Below are 22712 nucleotides of genomic sequence, written 5' to 3'. Positions count from 1 at the left end.
CACGATGGTTTCTCATGGTCTCCTGTGCTTTACAAAGGAGCCTGGGGCTACCTGCTACTGTCTCACAGCTGAGCCTCTTCTCCATCAGTGCCTTCAGTAAGAGCACACATGAACACTTGTTTTTGTACAAATACTAAGACGTATTTTGCCCAAAGAGGTCCCAAAGAGCATTTCACCACTCCAAGCACGTATGCTCTTGGCAGAGATCAGCCCTCCATGCCTGGAAACGCTGCCACCTCTGCAGCAAAACACAGCGGATGAAGTCCTATAAAGTAATGCTGCTTAAATGTTTACTACTAAACTCAAACCTATTGGGACCTGAAGGAACTTTTAGAGAGAGAGAGAAGGCAATTAACATTTGGCCTCATGAAATGTCAACACCTTCCTTGTAGATACCCCACCCAGCATTGGCTGAAGCCTGGATTTTATCACTAGGCTCAAGATGCTTCTTGGGGGAAGAAGAGAAAGCAGGGGATGTTAAAGCTCCGGTTCTTGGAATCCAATGAGTGTGGAAGATGGTTAATTGCATTTGAAATAAGGAATATTAAATAATAGAAAAATAATAGAAATATTTCTATTTTTCCAGTTTTCCATTTAAAATGTTTCTCAGTGCAGAGAAAAAAATAACTCAAAATACAAACTTCTACAAGCACTAAGGCTCTACTACTTCTAAGGCTAAGAATGAAGCCACAGAACATGTTATTTATTTATAGACACCAATGTCAGCTCATGTTTTTTTCACTTCCTCTCATGATACTCATGTTTGAGTGCTTTACTCATGATCCTTACTTGCGGGAAGGGAGATAAGAACTTCTGCATCTGACCTTCCTTAGCTTGGCGGCTCATGTCTTTATATCCCATAGAGATACCACAGGCATTTCTGTTCTGCCTTGTGCTCTGCTCTTCCTGAAGCCTTTGGGGTTGTGTAGCTGCTCGATGAGATGCTGTACCACAAACAGGCTGTCTGGGCTGCTGAGATATGGGTCCTATAAGGAGTCAAAGTCCTGCAGGTGCCAAACACCCATGCTAAGTAACTGGGTGCCTGCAGGTAGCTGCCTGCATCCACAAGCAATAGCTGTGGGGCAAACCCGTGCTGTGCTAAGGAAACCCCTGCACCACATGAATGGAGGAAAAGGCAGAGATGCTGCTCCAGAGCCCAGCAGAAATATGGTCTCATGCTTTCCAAAGTGGTGCAACCACAAGATGCTCTTGACAGTTGGCTGGAGCTTGGCTGATAAGCCTGGGCTCAGCACCTTGCTCCTGTGGCCGCAGCTCCAGGAGCAGAGTGCAGGGTAGACCTGGCCACTGTCACACAGCGCACTGGATTCCCTCTCCCCTGCCAGTGTGGGTACCACTGCCCATCATGCTGAGAACAAAAACACAGATCCCAACCTGTGTGGCATCACCTCGCTGTTACGTGCACATCCTGCCATCACCCTCCTGTGGATCACAGCTTGTCCATGCCTTCTGCACAGCCCAGGGTCTCTGGGCTCACGTTCAACCAGCACTGCTGAGGCTGGTCCAGCGTGCTGACATGCACACATCACACCCCTGCTTTGCCAGCCCTTCTTGCTTCCTGTTCCAGCTGAAAAACAAGTCAGAGGCCCCTGTTTAAAAGCTCTCAATGGACCAGCTCTTGGCAATCCCCCCGTCTCTGTTCCTCTGTCATGTCAGCATGGGGACTGAACATGAGGGACCTGGGGCCAGCAACACTCCAAATGTGCCCAGACACAGGCAAGTGCAGAGCAGAGCAACCAGGAAAAGTGCCACAAACACTGCACACATCTTTATGCTTGGGGAGCTTATGAGCACAAACCGTTCTCTCCCAGTCTTGTAGTACCTTCAGCTCCCAGACACCAAGATGAGGGGCTTGCTGGAGGCAGCCCATAGGTGGGAAGGCTGACAGGGGTGTATGTTTCTTTATCCCAGTACTCACAGTAGAGCATCATTTTGGTGAGGGTAGCAAAGCTTCTTCTGGCTGCTAAAACCAGCAATAAATTTACCTAAAGTTTCCCTGAAAGACTATTCCTGCAAGGTGGGGGAGCCCAGGGGTGCTGTGGGGAGGAGCAGAGCTATGGGTGTTTTAAACCCAGCTGCAAGCCCCTGGGCATGCATGGTCCACAGAGCACTCATCACCCCTGTCTCCTCACCATGGGCTCACACATCTCCTGCTGAGCCTCCCAGGCACTTTCATTGATGGCCATGGAGCAGGAGTGAAGCTCGCCTGCCAGCAGCATGCATGGGAAGGGGTGTGTGCGTTTAGTGCAAGCATTCCCAATTGAGAACCCATTACAATTTAAAAAGAAATCAAATCCACTAAAAAGCAGCCCATCCACACAAGCCACAGGAATGCAGCTCAGCTTATTGGCAACTCTGCCATTTGAAATCATCTAGAAAGGTAAACGAGAACAACCCCCTCAAGCCTCTGCAGCAAATAGCAAGCAGACAAAGAGCAGGGAGTGGGTTTTAGAAGGAGAGGACTTCTCGGTGTCTTTGCTGGGCTCTGACTTTGGGCTGATCGCTGATGCCATGCTTGTGTCCATGGTGCCAGAAAGCAAGGTGGTACCCTGGCATGACCACACTGCATCCCTACCAATGGCTCTGCTGGAGGCTTGGGATTTGGGCTGAGCTTTACAGGGCAGTGGACATCCTTGTGCTGTCTCCCAGCATAGGTATTACAGCAATCAGATGCTCCTGTTAGGGCATTTGAAGCCTGGCAGGAATAGGGTGTTGGGCTGGGGACAAGGGGCTGTGCTATGACCTCAGGCTGTCCCAGCGCAGAAGGAACAGCTCATTGTGGAAAAGAAAGAGAGGAGAAGCAGCTCATCATGGAAGAGGGCACAAAGGGAGGCAACACCAACCTGCTACCAGTGAACTGCTGCTTATGCGTCATACATACTATATTGCAAAAGGACCCATGGCTTTTGTTTTGCACAGCCATCAGTTTTGGCTCTGCCTTTCCGCAGAGCCTGCACTGCACTAAGGGAACAGTGCACACTGCCATCTTGAACACAAACCATCTTTTAGAAAGCTCTCCTCACAGTTCTACCACCCAAGAAAAGTACCTTTTATAACTGGGCTTATTTTAACCATCTGCGACAAGTGACCTTGCTCCCATCAGTGTGATGGAGGAACAGGTTAGCAGAGACGCTGGTGTCACAACAGAGCACGAAGCTTTGCTGCTACACGAATACATGAGGCTGTCAGGAAACTGTTCTCACCATTCACACCTTGTTTTTTCCAGGACAGCAAATGTCGTGAGACTAATCATTACCCTTCAACAGATGCCTCCCAACAATACCCGAGCACCGTTGTCAGATGGAGGGAAACAAATGTACCTGCCACAACATGCCTCAGGTGTTTGATGCCTTTTGGAAGTGCATAAACCAGTGCCCATCAAATACTCCTGGCAGGAGGAAGAGTATGGGATGCTCAGCAGGGTAAGAGGCTCCTTGTTCAAGTGGGGCTGGAGACAGGCTTGTCCATCTCTGCTCTGTGGCAACCCTAGGGAAGTCAACCAGGGTTACCCACACTGCAAGGTGACCCTGAACTGCAGCTGATGCTACGTCCATGCTCCAAAACACTGACCTGAGAACATGGTACTTCTCATGTGGGCTGCCATGGGGAGGACAGGGCCACTTAATGCTGCTGCATTATGGGGACGCAACAAGGAACATGTCACTTTGGTGTCACACCATCCCACCACTGAGGTGTTCTGCAGCACCCACAACATGTACCACAAACCCCACCGCTACCAGGCACCCCTGCATGACAAGAGGCACAGAAACTAAAGCAGCATCAGATGCCTTCTTACCCAACACCAGGATTTGCCTGAGGCAGTGGCTGCTGTCCCCTGGAACCTGGGTGGCACTGGGGACATGACAAGGAGGAGGAGAGGCTCATAGGACACATCTGTACACAAGGTCAACCCCCAGGTAGAATGAATAAGGTAGATCGGTTCCAGTCATATCAGCTCAAAAGCTGAGGAATGGGAAAAAGCTGCTCCCTGACTTTTGGCACTGAGATGCTCTCTCCACACAGCACTGGGTCAGCATCACATGCTGCTCCAGGTCTCCTAGGCTTGTTGTCTCTCTCCTGGGCTACAAGACCACAGAGAGCCAAAACCTGCAGCAGGCAAGGTGTCAGTGCTGTTCCCCCTGATTCCCTCCTGCACGCACGCAGATGCTGCACGCCTGAGCCAATCTATAATGCAGTTTCACTCAGCTCTCACTCCTTACAGCACTTCATCAATCTTTTTGTTTTCAGATCCCTGTCAAACAAGATCCAAAATGAGGACAAAAGGGAAAAAAGAAATTCATTAAAAGGCCTGATCATTTATGGCTACTGCCTGGATCCATTGCCTCCTCTCTGGAGAAACCCCTGGTAGGACACTCACCTTCCCAGCCTCAGCTGCAACATCTCAATTTCCCTCGAAACTCTGTCAATAAACCCCATCAGAGCAGCGATTCCCAGTACTGCCAGGGCTGTGAAAGACAGCCTTGATACACAGGCCACCTTCTGTTCCCTGGAGCCCTGCTCCTGAATGATACCTGTGTTGGAGGGCCAAGATCCCACAAGGAGCCCCTTTGCCAGGCAGACACCTTGCAAGCGGCAGTGCCAAGATTGCCTGAGGCCAAAACGTGTTTCACTAGAAACGAGGGAAAGATGCCAGCCGGTGTCAGCAGGGCCATGGATTCACCCCAGAAGGTGCAGCATGGGGTGCCTTCACCACCCTGGGGCTGAGAGCACCAGCAGTGCCCCGTCCCCCTTGCCCTTTACCTTACACATATGCTCCTTTGTCACCCCTGATCCTTTCAGCCACTGGCAAGGAGCAGATAATCACTCCCTCATTCCTCACCCTTAAAAAGGTTTCTATTTCCCCAGTGCGTGGCTCACATTCAGGGTACATCCTTTCAGAGGCAGCTTTACACCAAGAACAAGCTTCTCTGGAGATCAGGGTCACTGCACTGCACGAAGCTGCTGGTGAAGATGGGATGTGCATGTGAGAGAACAGCTCCTTGGCATGGCAGCAGAACAGCACACCCAGAAAAGCTGCCCTGACATGAGATAACATTAGCACAGCCTATGTTGCAACCTTGGGGCTTTAGCTTTTAGGTGTGCTCCAAGGAGCAAGTGTTTTATTAGCTTTAAGATGCCCAGTAGACCCCACAGGGATGGTCCCTGAACTCTGCGGACAGGACGATGGCAGAAAAAGCAGGGTCACTATGGAATTCCCAGCACTGGAGAGGATGGATAATGGGTGTTTGAGGTCCGTATTTCTTGGCAGAGGTGGCCTTGCTTTCATCCTGCTGGATGTGAGGATGAAGATTTGCAGATGGGCTTTATAAATGCAACGCAGCAAGAACTGGGCCAGCTCTTCATCGTCTCTACTGCCTATCCCAGTGCTTGAGGGAAGGTGCTTCCCAGGTCTGCATAGCAAGGCCAGAGAAGGTCCCACGTTACCCTGGATGTGATTCTAACATCGTTTGGTGGAGAGAAGAACCAGAAGGAGGTGGTGCTGAGCCACTAGCAGCTGGTGCTTTTGTCTCCAGTGAAACAAAAGCAGCTCACTCCAGCCTGTTGAGCACCATTCCCTGTTCTGCTTGGACTCCCAGGAGATCCCAAACAAAGCCCTTGGACAAAGGTCAAACGAGCTGTCCCTGACTCCCTGTGCTGCTGGAACAATTCCCCCCATGCCATGGCTCAGATTGATGCCCAAGGCTGCAAACTGCAGGGGTTCATCCTGCTCCAGATGCAGAATATCAGTGGAGCTGGTGATGGATTGAGCTGCCCTGGGTGCAGCACGGCCAGGGAGGGCTTTCCCCAGGCTCTGCATCCCACATTTCCCACATGTCCTTGAAGCTTTCACACAGGACCATGACATCCATCGATCCCTCCAATTCTCCACTCCTAGGGTCCACTGCTCCACTACAACACCTTCTGCTCTCCCATTAGGCCAGGGACCACCCTGCCCCTCTTCCCTCAGCCACAGACACCCCAAAGCCTCCAGCATCATGAAAGCTGTTTGTTGAGGGGTAAGTCGTCACTCTGAGGTTTTGCTTGTCGTCTTTGCACAGATCTATGGCTGGGTGGCTCGCAGCCTCATCTGAAAGCATTAGCCCTGTGTTCTCCTAAGGGAAATCTATCACTTTAGTACCTTCCTCGGGCTACTTCTGGGACAGCTGCAATCCTGCTTCTATGAAGAGACAGCAGGGCTCAGGGAGGCTGCGGCTGCAGGAGATGAGAAGGCTGCTCAGAAGGAGAGAGGGAATAAATCAAACTCTTCCTCCAGTTGTGCCAGGGAGAAAGGAGAGAGGAGTGAGACCCTGGACCCCTGTGGTGAGCTCCACAATGGAAATGTTCACAGCTCACCATACCAGCCGTTCAACCTACCAATGCTCTGCAAAGCTTGGCCATCGCCGGCCCTGGGGAGATGTGGGGAGAGGAAGGTTGTGACCCTTGGCAAATTGGGAAATGTTTGCCCCTCCCAACCTCACAGTCATTCTAAACAAGAACCAGACACTCCACAGTTTGCTACCCCTGGAGATCCCCTTGGTAGGGCTTGTTCTCATCGTCCTGGGGGCTTGGCTTCCATCTGGGCTGCTGGTTGAAATCCAGCCCCGGCTGGTAGCGACTTCAAAAGACAGTGTCATCTGAGGAGTAGTGGGTGGTCCATGTCAAGTGAGTCAATGGCTGACTGTTCTTATACGAGCTACCACAATAGGGCCTCCTGCTTGACAGCCTCAGAAGAATGGTAAAGGGCTGCATTGACTGCAGGGAATGGGGCCGAGGGTGGTCCCGCTGGTGCAGCGCCAGTCACCTTCGCAGGCTGGCACGGGGATGCGGTTGTGCACCCCTACAAGCAGAGGCTGTCGATCTATCTACGTTGGGTTTGTCCCCGAGCACTGTTGGCCAGCCTTAGCTTCACCCTTTGCATGAAACAAAGCAAAACAAAGCACAACAACAATAACTGCCCACAAGGGAACCGTTCAGAGGAGGGGGATGCCTCCGTTTGCCGCATCCCAGGATCCAAATGAGCAAGAGACATCCGCCGTGCCGGGTTATGGGAGCAGCAAGAGCAGCCGATGGGTCCCTGCAATGACCCCATGATGTTGGCATAAGGGGAGGACAGTGGCAATGCAGGGATGCTGTGTGCAGTGAATGCCAGGTCCCTTCATGCCCTGAGGCCCTGAATCAGGAGGGAACAGGGCAAGGGGCTGGCAGCAGGCAGGAGATTCTCACAGCACCACAGGCAGGGAGGGAGGAGGGTGGTGGGGAGGGCCCGAAACAAATAATAAAAACAAAATCCCAGTAAGCACGTTAGAATTCGTTTGAAGTGCAGAGGAGCTTTCAGGCAGGGTTATGTACGTCTCCCAGCCCGGCGTGATTTACACATTCCTTGCAAGCAAAGGAATCTTCCCTGATTTGAAGTAAACCAGATGTTTTGGGGTTTTCTCCCCCACCCCCTTCCCTTTGAATCATTTCTTTATTGAAATGATGGCTGTACAGCCCTGCTACCCCCAGTTGGCCTGCTCCTGGGCCAGTGACCTGCCCTGCATTTCAGGAGAGCACCTCGTCATTGCCATGGCCATGCTTGTGAGCATACAGAGGTGCACAGCCAGCCTCATGCTCCTGCAAATGCTGCTTAGGGGCATTGACCCGTGCAGGTTTCTCCCTTTGCTTTTCCTTCTACATGGAAGCACTGCAGCTCACAGCAGTTCCTTCTCTGCAGCTAGACCTAACACATGGATCCTCCATCCCTGCTCCACCTGCCCAGGTTCAGGAAATCTTCTAACCAATACCACTGGTCCAGGAGACTTATGTTTGATGGTGTGATTTGCCCTTGCTCCTACTCTTCAGCTTCACACCTCACCCTAGTTGTGCTCCATCCTAGCAATGTTCACTGAGAACGGCAGCCTGGCCAGTGCACATGGACCAGCAGCAGGGCTCAAGTGATACAACCCAGCCCAGGGGACAGTGCTGGGCAGGCAGGATGGAGCTGGGACTATCTCTTGCTTTGAGCATTATATGTTCTCAGCCAAGTTACTTTGCCCCTGGTTTTGTCCCATGTTTTTCACCCAGAAAACTCCTCTGAGGAAGGAATTTCCTTTTCCCAGAGGGATTCACAGCACTGAGTGCAGTGGGCGCTTCTGAGCGCTGGTTGATGCCGCAAACTACCAGCATAGCCGTGCCCTTGAGTTTACGCTCAAGAGCAATAACTCATGGCCGGTAGCAAATCCATCCGGCTCCCCCCATCTTTCTTTTCTTTTTTCCTTTCAAGCCCTGTTGTTATTTCTCAGTACTTCGTTGGTGGCAGGGTGGGAAGGCTTTTTGTAACACATTCACGTACCATTGAGACTCGCTCCCATTCCCGTCTGGTACAAGAGATTGCACAAGAGAGAGAAACAAACGGGGATGAGGAAACGCGTGTTTATGAGAGGCAGCTCTGTCATCGTGAGCAAGGGACCCCCCGCAAAAGAGCCAGCCTGGGAGCCAGGGGAGAGTTTCCATTCTCTCCTAACACTCCATTCATGCCTTGTTTCATACCTCCCTGGAGGCTCCATGACTGGCCACGGTCCCACAGCACGGTGTGGGCCTCGCACCCCCTGTGTGCTGCCTGCCCCGGTACTTGTTGTTGGGTGGAAATAGGGAGATGTTGTCTCATAAAGATAATGAATTGAGAAAGAGCAGCGCCCTTTGCTGCTGGATGTGCTCTGCGTTCTTCTGCTGTGGTGGAGGAGCAGGTCCTCCCTCCTGCATCACTCAGCACCCTCTCTGCCATGGACCTCACCTCTGCCTGCTCCCCTCCTGCACCCCAAGGACAGGCTCTCCAGTAACACCCACCACAGAGGCCTACATGGGCATTCCATGCTTGGTGTGTTGCTGTCATTGCAATGAGCATCCTCCTGACCTGACTGGGAACCCTCTGTATAATCCAAACCACATTGCTCCTGATCGGATGCAGTCACCAGCAAATAACCTTGACTGCAGCAGTCTGGAAGAGTGAGGGATCCTGTATCACTGCTATTAATGATTTAGGATTGTACATCATTTGCAGATGACACAGAGAGAGTCTCAACCCTTGCTACATCTTCTCCAGGACAGCCCCTGTCCCACCTCACCTCAGAAGGGCTCCAAGTTAAAGCCCGCAGGGTGACGATTACTCCCACCTAATGCTGGTGTGCACACAAGGAATGGTGATGGGTGATCTCTGCTCTCCCTTCTGAACTGCAGATCTACCAGCAATGAGGTTGGGATCCCCCTACAAGCAAGTAGGGTATTAAAACCAAAAGCAATTGGCCATGCACATACTACAACCCACCTGGGTCCCTCTCTGTCCTGCTTCTGCAAGCCCCCTGCCTCCCCCTGCCTTCTCCATACACCTCAATTTCATTATCTCTGATCTCGAGCTGCCTATTACATGCTTTTTGCCAACATAAATATTTAATCCCGGTGCATTGCACAGAAAGGCCCTTGTGGAGTTAATACTTCAACTCATGTTTCCACTTGGAAAACAATTCAGCGTGCGGCAGTGCAGCAGGTACAAGCCAGGGACAGAGACGAAAGCTTGGGAGCTATGTGGGGTGATGTAGGTGGGCTTCACGCCATGGGGTGGGCTTCACACCACGGGGTGGGCTGCAGCAGGCAGCTCTGCTGGAGCATCAGGTTAGGGTACGCAATCGAAGAGCCACAGTGAGCTCAAAGCCATTGTGAGCTGCTGCTTGGGGAGCATGGGATGGGGTACACTGCCAAGGGGAACCTGAGATGCAGCCCTATGCAGTAGATAGGATATTCTGCTCTGCAGTACTTTTGGTTGCAATGATGTGGAAATCCCTGCACAAAGGGTTTGCTTCACCTGGCAGAGCATGGGGCTACCCATCCACACCATCACACGCTGCTCCATGTGTGCACATCCACACGTGTCCTCATCAAACATCTCAAAACACACCTGCACAGCCAGGGGTTATTTAAAGCAGGATCTGGCCATGATTTCACCTCATACAGACTATGGGCTAAGGGATGGTGGGTGTATGGGGCTATTAGGTAGCACTAAGGTACCTGCTCCTGTTCCTGGGATAGGAAAGACCCCAAGCAAAGTGAGGTGTCCCTGCTCCCCAGATCCAAGCCCATAACCAGTACAGACAGAAAGGCACACCAAGCCTCATCCATACATCTCCATGCATTCAGGTCTGGCACCACAAAATGTACCCAAACCTCACAAACCCCCCAAACCCAGAGGGGAGAAGCACAAGAGACAGAGAGGACAGGGAAGGTGACACCAGTAGTGCTGATGCTCCTCAGAGGCGGCCTCTCATTCAGCCAAATACATCACAGCCTGCGGCAGTGCCACAGAGGATTACCCCAGGCAGCTTTAGGTCCCCTCCAGTCCCCTACATCCTGCCTTGATGGGGATGAGACCAGCTGGAAGGGCAAGACAAAGGGTAGGGATGAGACAGAGTCTTTCTTTCTGTCTTCTCTCCACATTATGGGCATAAAGTAGGGAGAGCCACATTGATGTGACTCAGGCATTGTCCCAGACCTGCTCTGGGACAGCTCACAGTTCATCAGAAGATGCTGTTATTATGACAGCAGCCTCCACTGGAGAACAGGCTGCCCAAGCCAGGGACACACATCAATCCTTGCCCATGCAGGACAAGATGCTCCTGCAAGAAGGGACCTCACTGAGCTCTGGGCTGCTTCCTGCCTAGCCAGGGCCCAAGGTTTTGGGGATCTTTTCTCCCAGTGACCCATCACCACACTCCATTTACACTCCTTCCTGTCAGGGCAGCAAATCTCCAACCCCAGCTCCATCAGCTCATCTAATGAAGGACCCTGCCTCACCATCCCATGAATGAAAGCAACCCTCAGACCCTACTTCTTTTTTAAGGAACATCTGAATTATGACATAAGTTTTGGCTCTGAGGGGTTTCAGTGAAAGCCAGGGTATTTTCTTTCCCCTTTTCATAACAGAAACCATATTGCTCTATAATCAAATTTATCTCATTCCTGATGAGGGAAGTGAGTGTGTGTGCGAGGTGACCAGGAGCAATGAGGGCAGATGTGCTGGGAGCAATCACCCTGAAGACATGCAGAGCAAATATCCTTGGCAATACAATGTGCCATCAGATTGAGGAGACCAAGCAGAGACCAAGTAAGCCACAGCTCCAGCAGGGACCACCACCCAGGGCAAGTCCCACCTCACTGTGTAGATGCCACCTCTGCAACCAAGAAGCTATTTCTTGTCTTTCCCATTTCATGATGCTGTTTTCTTCACTGTATAGGAAACCTAGCAAAGGGTGAAGCTCACTTTTAACATGTTTTACAGGTGGAAAAACTCAGGAAGAAGCATCTACTTTGAGGTTAGTTGCTAAACATTGAGTGTCTCCATTTCACATTGATCTACTCTGGTGCAATTTCAGCTGAGGCCAATGGGAGATGTAGCTCTGCCTGTGAAGCCTTGAAGATGATGGTCCCAAAATGGAGATGCTGGCTACTTTTGCAACCATGGGTTCTGCAGTAGGGACTTGGCATCTAAGCACTAACATAACTCGAGACTGGCAGTGAGGGCTGTGAGCAAGTGAAGTTGAGGGACTTCTAGTCTAGATACAGCCAATATCCTCAAACTAGGAAAATACAATCAAAATTCTTTTGCAGGGGGGGAAACATCCTAAAACCTAAGGAATAAGTTAAAGGTCACTTGAGATCTACCGGAAAGGGGCTGAGTTCAGCAACCTCCTGTGCAGGTTCCATCACTCACACACATCACCATCATCTCCCCCATGACAAACTTCCTGCAGGTGGGAACCAGCCCTGTCCCATGATTTTGACAGGGAGAAGGGGTGGAAGGGCTGGATGGGGTTGCTGTATGCTGGTAAACCCCAGTGTGGCACAACCAGGAGGTGGATGCTTACAGGTGTAATGTACTGCATGAGTCAAAGACTGAAAGAGATTTTGGTTTTTAAATACACACCCAAAAAAGAGAAGGAAAATGAAGATACAAAGTGCTCTCTGACAGACAAGGCTGGTGAGGGACTCTCTGTGCTGCTGTTACAAGAAAAGGATGGGGTGGGATGTGCTGCAGGTGTCCTTTGGCAAAATGAAACAACAAAAACCACTTAATTAAGTACTAATTAATGGACTTGCAAGCTATATATGCACATTGCTGGTCTTAGCTGGGATGGGTCTTGTAGGTATGGCATCCAAACTTTGCCTCTAGATCATGGAAGAAAAGATGGGCAGGTAGGATTAGTTTGTGACTTGTTTGATTTGGATAAGCATCACCTTTTGGGGCAAGTATCTCCAGCTTTTGGGACCTGGAGTCCCATCCAGAGTCTAAGGTGATTTATTCCCTGTGCTGAGGCATGGCTATAGGTTCAGATAAGACCTGTGAGTGCAGTAGTATCTGAACACCTGGGCACCAGAGCAGCTTCTCACATCCTTCCTGGGGCATACTCATGGATACAGCTGAGCTGCTTTTGGCCACTCCTGAAGGAATTAGCCTATTAAAAACTTAATTTGTCTGCAAATATCAGTCTGAGCTCCTCCTGAGTGCAAGGAAACAGTCAAAGGAGACAGAAACTTCCAACCCAAACATCAACGTGCTGGTTAGCGACCCAGGAACCCACACATGGCAAACCCAACCATCATTTTACAGAGACAAAGCCTGCCTGGGGTGTGTAAGTGCTATCAGCCCACAAAGCAACACACAGCAAAGGCACAATCACCCTAATGGGACCTGAGCAGGAAAACATCATCAGTGCTGTGTTAAATAGGGCACCAGCTCCAACCCTGCTGCAGACCAGCCCTGCGTGCCCAGGCTTCACCCCATCTGATCCCCCTTTGCTCTCCTCTCGCTTGGCAGGGCAGGTGTAAAGCCATGGGGCTGCCAAGTGGACACGGCCGTGCAGTGTCTGGCTCGGTCTGGCTTGCACACAGGCTGTTTGGATCCCTCTGCATCACGCTTGCCCATATTTTACATTCCAGGATCAGCATGGGCAGAGCTTGTTTTGGGCTGCGTGCAGGACCTGGAGCCGCACACGCGATGTAACACTGCCTCTTGGTGTCAAAGCCCCGGTGCTGCCCCCCGCAAGGCGAGCAAGCAGCACTGCAAAGTGATGCGAGCAGCAGGAGCTTCGCTTGTGCTTTGGCAACAGAGGGGGAACTCTGGCTGGCTAAGTGGCACCGTCACCCACTGTCTCCAGTGCTGTGCAAAGAAAGGCATTTTGCTGCCCAATTTGGCTTTGCTGGGGAAAAAACATCAACACACTGAGAACAAGAACAAGAGAGAGGGGAGGCAGCAGCACTGAGGGCATGCGTCAGGTCTGGTATGCGCACCCTCAGGTGCCTGGTCCCAGACTGCATGAAGAAGTTAGAAAGAGGAGATGGTGTTTGTGCAGGAGGCATTGCTGAATCCCCCATTCATAAAAGCAATTCTCTTAAGTACTCCTAAGTGTGAGCAAGGGTATGCCTGGACTCTGCTCAGCTCCAGCCCACTGTCACATCACCTCTCCCTGCCTCAGTTTCTATAGTTAGGATATGACCAAGAAAAACAAAACCCATTTGCGCTTCTTCTGACCCATTTCTTCCCTACAAGATAAAAGTAACATCCACACCAAGCAGTGAATTCCTTGTGTCCTGGAAGGGGAGAGGGGTCAAATCCCACTGTAGGAATCAAACCAACACGGCCCTCAGCTTTCCAGCCTTCAGGAAAAAGGTGCTCTATACCATGGAGAACTGCTGAGCAAAACAAATGCCTCCAATCAAGTAGTACAGTGCAGCTTTTCCTGGATTAGAAGCAAACCAAAGCCAGCAACGCCCAGTGTTGATATTTATATCGCATCTCTCCCATTACTCAATGAGATAAGACTTGGACGGGTCTGTGTTAGTGGCATTAGGTTTCTACACACTCAGACATAGGAATACTCTCCAAGTCTGTAACTGTAAAGGGTTGGTGACAGGGGAATTGGTGATGGGGAAAAGGTGGAATTGCAAAGGTCTATTTGCCAACAGAAGAAGAGGCCAAACTCCTCTCCACCCATTACCATTTCCAGGAAGAATCCTACATTCACACACTGCAACACCCTATACAATGACCTGTCCATGCCTCCTCCTCCTTACTCCCCCACTGCCAGCCTTCCTCCAGCCATCACAGAGGAGCAAAGCCAATGGGCCTGGACCCAGCCAGATTTGGGGTTCGGATACTGGGAGGTTTTAGGACAAACCCAAGGATGTTATTTCAATCTGGATGTCCTGAGGAAGGGGTGGGGAGGAGCTGGCCACAGGAGGTAACAAAGGCTGTTCTGTTTCTCTTTGTGGCATGAGGTATGAGCAGAAACAGAGAATTTGGGGTGGATAACCTGATCTTTCCAGCAAAAAGGAGAGAGATGCTCATACACTTGGCAGATACAAGGGAAGCAGGTTCCAACTGAGGTCACTGGAAAGGCACCTCCTGACTCCAGATCTGTCCCAGGTGGCTGAATACTGGTGGCAGAAACAGATCAGGAGGTGGATTCAGGCAGAATCCCAACTTTAAGAAGAGTGATGGTAAATGGTTGGTGTAGCAGCTTTGGAGCAGCACATGGAGGCCCTGATCTCATTCACCCAGGCTGGGCTGTACAGAGATAGTGAGAGAGAGCATAAAACCTGAGCTGATAAAGGGACGGGAAAAGAGTAAAGACGAAAGTGAGACAAAGTGATCCGCTTAAATCACTTAAATCCGGTAAAGTTGGGAAGAACCTCTAGCACTTGGACTTGACATGAAGAGAGCGTGAATGCCTTCTCTATGGCTTTTGCATGCATACAGTCCTAATGCTGGAAACTTCAACAGGAGCCCTACCTTCCTCAAGTTCCATTCATGGGACTTCTTTAATATCAGCAGAAAGAGAGATTCTCTCCTCCTTCAGCTGAACCCCTGACCTCCCTGTACAGACCATCCTTCATGGGGCCAATCCACCTCCACTGCAGTGATGTGCACATAGCGCAGATGGGCCCAGACAGCTCGGTACTGGACTGACTTCAGCAAGAACAACCACTCATCTGAGCCAGCATTTGGCAGCTTGGTTCTGAAGCAACCTTAAGCTGTTGAGGAAGGATAAGCCTGCATTTAGAGCACAGCCCCAGGATTAGCAAACACTTGTCTGACTCCTGACTTGCCTTGTTTGAGCTTCCGCAAGCCAGGAATGCCTGAGAAGAAACTACAGCCATACACCGCTCAGCTTCAGGAAGCTGGAGAGCATGTGGAAGAGAAGAGGTGGATTCAATGAAGCAGCACAGCTCCTGTGCACACAGGGGACTCAGCCAAGGCTGTAACAGATGTGTTTTAACCCATGCCACTGAGCTATTTGGGATCTGTCTCCAATTGCTCCAGTGCTCATTCATGTGTCTTCCTGACAGAAGACCAACAATAACAATTAGTATCATATAAGGAGCAGGGGGACTGCTGCCAGCATTAGCACAGCCTTGAGCACCAAAGGTTTCCATTCCACTCTTTATCCCAGCTATGCGCAAGGCAGAGGTCAGTCAACATTAATCAGCCTTGCTCTGGGCCAGCTCCTTCAGCACACTCAGCTTGCTAAGTTGCAGTCACTGTCTCTCCATGCTATGATGGGCTCCCCCTACTCAACACCTTTGCCTCTTTCCTCAAGCTCACCTAAAACAAAGGTATATTCACTGTTAGGCAGCACATGATAGCAGAGGCTAAGCCTGGCCATACTGGAGGTGGCCTTCAGGCTCTACATGGGGTCACGCTGGCCAGGCAGGTTTTGGTGGGTCGTTGCTGTGGATGGGAGCCTTTTGCTGTCATTCTGAAGTCTAACTGTATCATCCCCTTCTATCCAATGGCAGTGCCTTACCTTCATCCCCTAACAAGGGGTTTCCACCTTTCCAGTGCTCCTGGAACACTCTCCCAGCCATAGTCATTGGGCTGGTTCAGGATCCCCCTGGGGAAACCCCATCTGAGCCAGCAAAGGGAATACACAAAGTGGAGGCTCCTTCTCAGCACATGAACGCACTCCAAGGAAAGGCTCTGGAAGGGATCCTGATGACTTCCATATTATTTCCAGTAAATTTTGTGTTGATTCTTGGCACAAACACTGGAAATGAATAGGCTAGGTCAGGAATGTAAATAAAGTGAAACATTAGGATTTCATCTAATCTATAATTATAGTATCTGTGGCACGGGGAAGAAGTTGGTGTGTTTGCACTGCAGCTCCATTGGAGAGCGGGAGGTGGGGTTCATTTCCCTCTCCAGAATTTCCCTTTTTGGCTGAGGGATACTTGGTGTCTCCTCATGTATCTGAAAGAAACGTGCTGGGCTGGCAGAGCTGCTTTCCAGCAGCTGAGCAGGTACAGCCCAGGGAAGAGACATCCCCAGGCACTCATGGAACAATGGGATGAGAAACTGAGATGGATGAGCTGGGCTGAAGGCTCAGGGAGGCTGTGCGATGCACACGGGAAGCTCCTGTCTCTACGGTGAAGAGACTGGTTGGGTCCGTAGGGCGCTGAGCTATGTAAGCTCAGTCCTCAGACCTGTGAGACAAGCCAGAGCCCTTTCTCTTGACAGGGGTTTGGTGCTTGGTGCATCACAAGTGCCCTGTCACAGCACGGTGCTCCCAAACCATCAGTCTGACTGGCATTATCTGCTGCCTACGCTGGCTTGGCCATGTGAGACAAGCACTTAACAGACACATAGACATCTCTCCCTCTGCCCTCCTCACCCCATCCTTGTCCAGATCCACCTGGGAGGAAGCTTGACAGCCTGCTCTGGTCTAGCTGATCTCGGGGGAGGATAATCCCCTCTCCTGTGACGCATTTTGCAAGAATTAAAGACTTTTGGTTTTTAAGAGCTTAAAGCAAACTCATGGCTGCAGGATGGATCCCCGCACATGGGCACTGTGACAGACCAGCAGCAGTGTCCACTCGTGTACATGAACCTGTGGTACCCATCTTTGCTGACATGAACCACTTTCCCTCTGAAAGGCCTCTGTGCAAGGACTAGCATCCCAACCCTAACATACCACAGGCGAGGGCAAGAAAAGAGATGACAGGCAATAGATTTTCATCAGACTGAAATTGCAAAGGACAAAGGAATTAGTTCTCCTTTTGTTAGTTTATGTTTTGAAATTTCAGAAGTCTCAAAAGCAGAGGAATCAATCACGCTCTGTTTATTTATTTGCTTCTAGAGCATTTCTTGGTTTTGTTTTTCATACTCAAGCTCAGCTTTGATCTCAGGCTGGTAAGACTCCAAATAAATGGTCAACAACAGGGTATAATTGCTGTAGGTACTACAAAAGAAAAGGGACAGGATGTCCAACACATTTACAGAGCAGAAGAGACTTCCATGATCTCAAGAGTCCCCTCTCTCAGTTCACATGACACCCTCAGACTACCAAACAAGCAAAAGCATTTGCTTTTGAAGAGCTCTGATGCTGCACCCTGTGTGCTCACCCAACAGCCTAGAGAAAAGCACAGGTCCCTGCTGAGTGGCTATAATCACGATTATACCCAGGCCAGAGCCTTCCAAGATAGCTGTTTTTCCACAGAAACAAATGAAACAAGCAGAAGAAATTCAATTTAAGCAATGACCCCGTGCCTCTGTTTCTGTTGTTGTTCCGTCTGTGCGAGCTCGGAACAGAGTGTTAGCCTCACATTTCACTGTTCTGGCTTTCTTCATGCTGTGTTGCAACTGTGTGGACATCTGAGCAGAGGAATACTTAATGTGTGTGCCGATGTATCTGAGAATGCACACACGCTAAGTAAACACGTGCTGGTTAGGTCCCAGGTTGGAGCAAGCATGTGTGCTGGATCTGCATGCAACCATACCAATGCATTAGACATCTGTATCAGTCCATACGCGTGTGCTGGAGTATGCATATTTGATATTGATGTACATCAATATGATGCCCAGGAGCGTGGGTCCATGCCCCACAAGTGCCAACACAGCCATCTATCCATACACATCTGCCCCTGTATGTGCACTTAAGCATGCACAGCCTTGGGAATGGCATGCCAACCCCTCCTAAGCATTAGCTGCTGGATGGAGCCAGCACTGCGCGCTACCCTAGGGCCTGTCCCCACACGAGGATGTGGTCCAAAGCTCCTCGATGCCAGGGGACTGCTGCCTGCAGCCACAGCTGCCCATGGAAGCTACAGTCCCACACCCAGGCATGCCCACAGAGAGCAGGAGCTGCCCACAGCCACCCCCAGGACATGGGGCATCACCCACTCTGCTTACCCCGTCCGTGGCAATGTGCCTCATGACTGAGAAGCAGAAGCCTGGCTTGGACCAAAGGGATGACAAAACCCTGGACAAAGCTTTCCGCCTTCCACCCAAGGCTCTCCCAGCCCTTTGCAGACATCAGGAATTAGATCACAGAGTCCCTAAAGCGATGGGTGAGTGCAGTTATCCCTGCCTAGCAGATGGAGAAGATGATTTGGCAGCTCAGGCTGCCCAAGAGCCAGACCTTCTGGCTCCCAACTCCGTGCATTCACCTCGGCAGCAGCCTCCCTATCAAACCAAGTGGCTCATCCCTCATCCAGTGCCCTCAGCAGCCAAAAGGCTGAGAGCCCACAACCAGCTGAGTTTATGGGTGGTGTGCTGATAGCAAACTCTGTGATTGCTCCAGCCTCCCCCTGGCACCTTTTCCGAGCAGCCCAGTTCACATAGATACCAATAGTTATACTGATGCATTATGTATATTTAACAAGAAAACATCTAAACCAATTCAATGGCAAGAGGTATCACTTGGAGATGCTCCTGGACACAACCCCACTCAAGAGATGTGCAATAAAAGCTCCTTCTTCAGAGGCTGTCAACATACTGAACTGGGGAGGTGGTGGAGGGGGAGGCAAAGGGAAAGTATTAATCAAGATCTTTAAAAGTTCTCGTTGACAGACCATTTGCCAGCTCTCGTTTTAAATGTTTTTGTGGTCCCATAAAAAGTTTCATTACTCACTACAAAATGCATTTTAATTATTACAGTCCCTCTGACATTAAGCCCTGGGTGTTTCTCTCTTGCTTACTCTGTCTCTCCTCTGTCTCCTTGCCTTTTTTCTCTGTTTCTTTCTCCCTCTAAACAATACTGAAGGAGAAGTTAACATCCAGATCCTGAAATTATCCCGTGGCTTTGGACACTAATTGCTTCACAGGATTCACACAGAGAAGCCAATCACATGTGCTCAAAGAACATCTCAGAAGACGCAAGAACATCGGCACAGGGGTGGCCACCATCCCTGCAAAAGTAACTGGGTGGTGGGGAGATGGATTTGGTGACTCTCTGATCTGCTGTATGTATCCTGATATAAACAGCAACTTCCATAAACATCACCTATCACTCTTCTGACATCTGGCTATTCCAGTCCACCAGGCATTTGACAACTTGCTTCAATCTGACCACGTAAGCTCAGCTCATCCATGACACATAACCCTATCCATGAGGCATGAAAGAATACTGAAATATGTGAGTTATTCCAGTTATTCCCTCAGACTCCCAGTGCCTCCAGTGCTGTAGACACTGGTTTTCCATTCCAACAGCCCAAACCAAGAGTCTCATCATCTGGTGCAACATAGCATTGACCAAAAAAGTCAGTAACAATAATAGCATTGGAGACCCCTCCTTGCCCACAGCACCTCCCCACGTGCCTCTCCTTACTTGTAGAGACCATCTGGTTCCAGGCACTTGAAAATGACTGAATAGATGCTGGTTTCAGGGACATCTCCATGGCTCCTACCCGCTGCCACACAGGATGTTGCAAGGCCAGAAAGCAAATCATCCGCAAAGCTCAGGGATTCTCCTGGAGAGCAAAGAGATGAGCATCAATACAGGTGCAAGATTATTGCTGACCATTTAAAAACCACTGTAGGAACACCTCTACATAGGACAGGCAATCAACACACTCTAGCTGTGGTAAGAATGGCCCCAAATCTATATGGAATATGTCACCTGTGGACAAAGCAAGTAGAAAACACTAGAGCCATCAGCTGATATGGACCGACTGGAGAATCATAGAATCATAGAATAGTTCGGGTTGGAAAGGACCTTAAGATCATCAAGCTCCAACCCCGCCTGCCATGGGCAGGGACACCTCGCTCTAAACCATATTACCCAAGGCCTCATCCAACCTGGCCTTGAACACTGCCAGAGATGAAGCATTCACAACCTCCCTGGACAACTTATTCCAGTGCCTCACTACCCTAACAGGAAAGAATTTCATCCTTATATCCAACCTAAACTTCCCCTGTTTTAGTTTTAACCCATTACCCCTTGTCCTATCACTACAGTCCCTAATGAAGAGTCCATCCCCAGCATCCCTATAGGCCCCCTTCAGATACTGGAAGGCTGCTATGAGGTCTAAAACCTGCAAAGTCAGTGCTTGGACCACGGAAGGTGCACTCACAGAGCATCCAGGCAACATGCAGACTCCCCGCAAGCTACACATAGGGGACCACCACCCAAGGATGGGCTTTGGGTCCCAGGACAGCTGGAAGCCTGGATAAATAGGGCTCTCCTAGTAGGGACTTCATCTGCAGTCAGTTCTTAAGGGGAACATGGCCTTTCTCAATAATCACTTGAGACACTGATATGTATTTCTGCTGTGTTAGATTATCAGGAAAGAGACATTTTTAGAGCTTGGATGGAATTTCTCTCAATGTGCTGGGGCTTTTTTTTTGTGTGTTTTATTTTTATTCAATGAAAATCAGGAGCTTTGCATTCCCTTTCCTATGCACCCTGCCAGCTCCTGGAGCTCTGACTGGAGCTCCTTCAGCTGGGCTCAGGAGCACTCGCTCCTTTACAAGCTTTTGAAGAAAAAAAAAAAAAACCTAATTAAAAATTATGAAAAACCTTTTTTTTTGCCCCTTGGTCTTCTGGGTTTTAAAGCTTATTAAACACTTAGATCATGACCCAGCTGAAACTGAAAACGCTCCATTTATTAAGCTTTTGGGGCATGATTATCCACTGCCGTGCAACCTGTCTCCTTGCAGTGGGCAGGCTGTCTATCAGTTAGAGCTCATTGCATTCAATTCCCATTTTATATCAATGTAACTGAAAGCCCAAGGTCTCAAGCAGTGAAAAAAGCAAGAGCAGCTGCCCTGGTTGTGCCCCCATTCCCACTGACGGGAATCAGAGAAAGGGCTGCTGCAGCTGACAGAGTTATGCTGGTATAAGCAAACCTGGATGCAGATTGCTGTGCCAGGTACCTTGTGCATGTGTAAATGTCAAGACACCGCAGCAAAGGGAGGAGGAGAATTCCCTTCTCAGCACTTCATATTCCTAAAAGCAAAAGTGGCTGAGGACGACTGAAATGAAGCACAAGTCTGATTTCTTGCTATAGACCCTAAGAAATAACCCAGTGCTATAACCAGCCCAGAAGGTCTCACTGTGTGGCTGGATTACCCAGGTAGGAGAAGAAATCCCCTCCTCCCCAACCCCTCCAAACCACATTGGAGTCTTGTCTCAAAATACACAACTCGGTAACAAATGTCCCCTTTGGCTAGAGAAAAGAGCAGTAATAAATTCTTTTCCTCCCTAAAGGAATCCAAGCCTTAATTATTCATTTTAATGCTCCCAGCATGACTTGTTCTTTCCAAACTTTTTTTTCAGGCAACTCTGTCACCAATCTCTGTAGTTTAACCCAGTTCCCAGCCATGGTCCATACCAAATCCCAAGTCAACCCAATGGGCAGGTTGGGTTGGCAATGGTAAAATCACTGCTTGAAAGTCATGAGTACTGAATGGCCTTGAGCAAGCCCCTTAGCTCTGGGTTTATGGTTTAAACAAACAAACAGAACCCTATTGCTCATTTCCAACTTTCATTTCCATCCCTTTTCATATGACGTTGGGCTGGATTGGGGAACTCCCTGTCACCAGAACTCATTGAGAACAGACACTGCCGTGACTTACAAACCAGATGAATCACAAACACATAACAAAGGACCAGACTGTGCTGCTGAACTGGAGCAAGAACTCTTAAGCCTCTTCAGACCACAAGAAACCTCTCTTCTGACCAGAAGGAAACTTCACAGGGGGAACATCATCCCACAGGGGCCTGCTGTGGGATCTCACACCTTCCTCCAGAGCACTCAGCGTTGAGAAGCAGTCAGTGAGGGGTAGGAAAGAGAGAAGCTGGGCAGAGAGACCATGATGAGCAACTGGACAAGACCAAGTGGAGATTTGGACTGGCAGTGCATGGATACCAGGGGCATCAGTCAGGACATCTGTGCCAGGAGCAGAAGAGATGGGGCAGGAGAGAAAAACCCAGGGTTGAGACAGGGAGTGCAGAGGGTGGAAATGGACATACAGAGGACTGGAAAGGGGGTGGAAAATGTCATGTTCAACCAGTGACTTTAAGAATGTATTATAACTGCAGTGCTAACTCTGTAAGGCACCCACTACTTTCTGAGTGCTCATCTTCCATGGTCTTCCTGTGCAGCTTTGAGGGGAACAGCGTTGCAGTGAGCACTGCCCTGAAACACAGTGGCAGCTCCATCACACAGTGGTTTGCTGTGGACCAAACCTGAAGACTGTTGCATTGCTGTCCCCCTGCATGCAAGGAAATGGAGCTCTCAGTGTCCACTAACACAAGCCAAAACCCTTGCAATAAGATCCTTATGCAAGATGGTGTTTAGTGTTCAACCCTGAACCTCCGGGGAACTTTCCCCTCTCATTGGACCTGCCACAATCAAGCAGAAGCAAAGAGGTTGTTATGAAAACAGCA

At 49.9% G+C, this 22712-nt stretch overlaps 1 protein-coding gene across 3 annotated transcripts in view; it reads right to left on the bottom strand.

Moving 5' to 3' along the window:
- ASTN2 (astrotactin 2) overlaps positions 1–22712 on the bottom strand; it is a 327690-nt gene that overhangs the window by 11862 nt on the left and 293116 nt on the right. For all 3 annotated transcript variants that reach the window (XM_061352931.1, XM_061352932.1, XM_061352933.1), the window contains one exon: positions 19650–19791. In XM_061352931.1, the coding sequence (XP_061208915.1) occupies positions 19650–19791 (142 nt within the window). The remainder of the gene's footprint in view (positions 1–19649; positions 19792–22712) is intronic.

The sequence above is a fragment of the Neopsephotus bourkii genome, unplaced genomic scaffold, assembly GCF_033783945.1.
Source record: "Neopsephotus bourkii isolate Nb327-2 ecotype Australia unplaced genomic scaffold, CSIRO-AGI_Nbou_v1 NB_659, whole genome shotgun sequence".
In the NCBI taxonomy this organism is placed as follows: domain Eukaryota; kingdom Metazoa; phylum Chordata; class Aves; order Psittaciformes; family Psittacidae; genus Neopsephotus; species Neopsephotus bourkii.
Note: the sequence above shows the minus strand (reverse complement) of the source record. Positions and strands in the feature narration are given on the sequence as shown.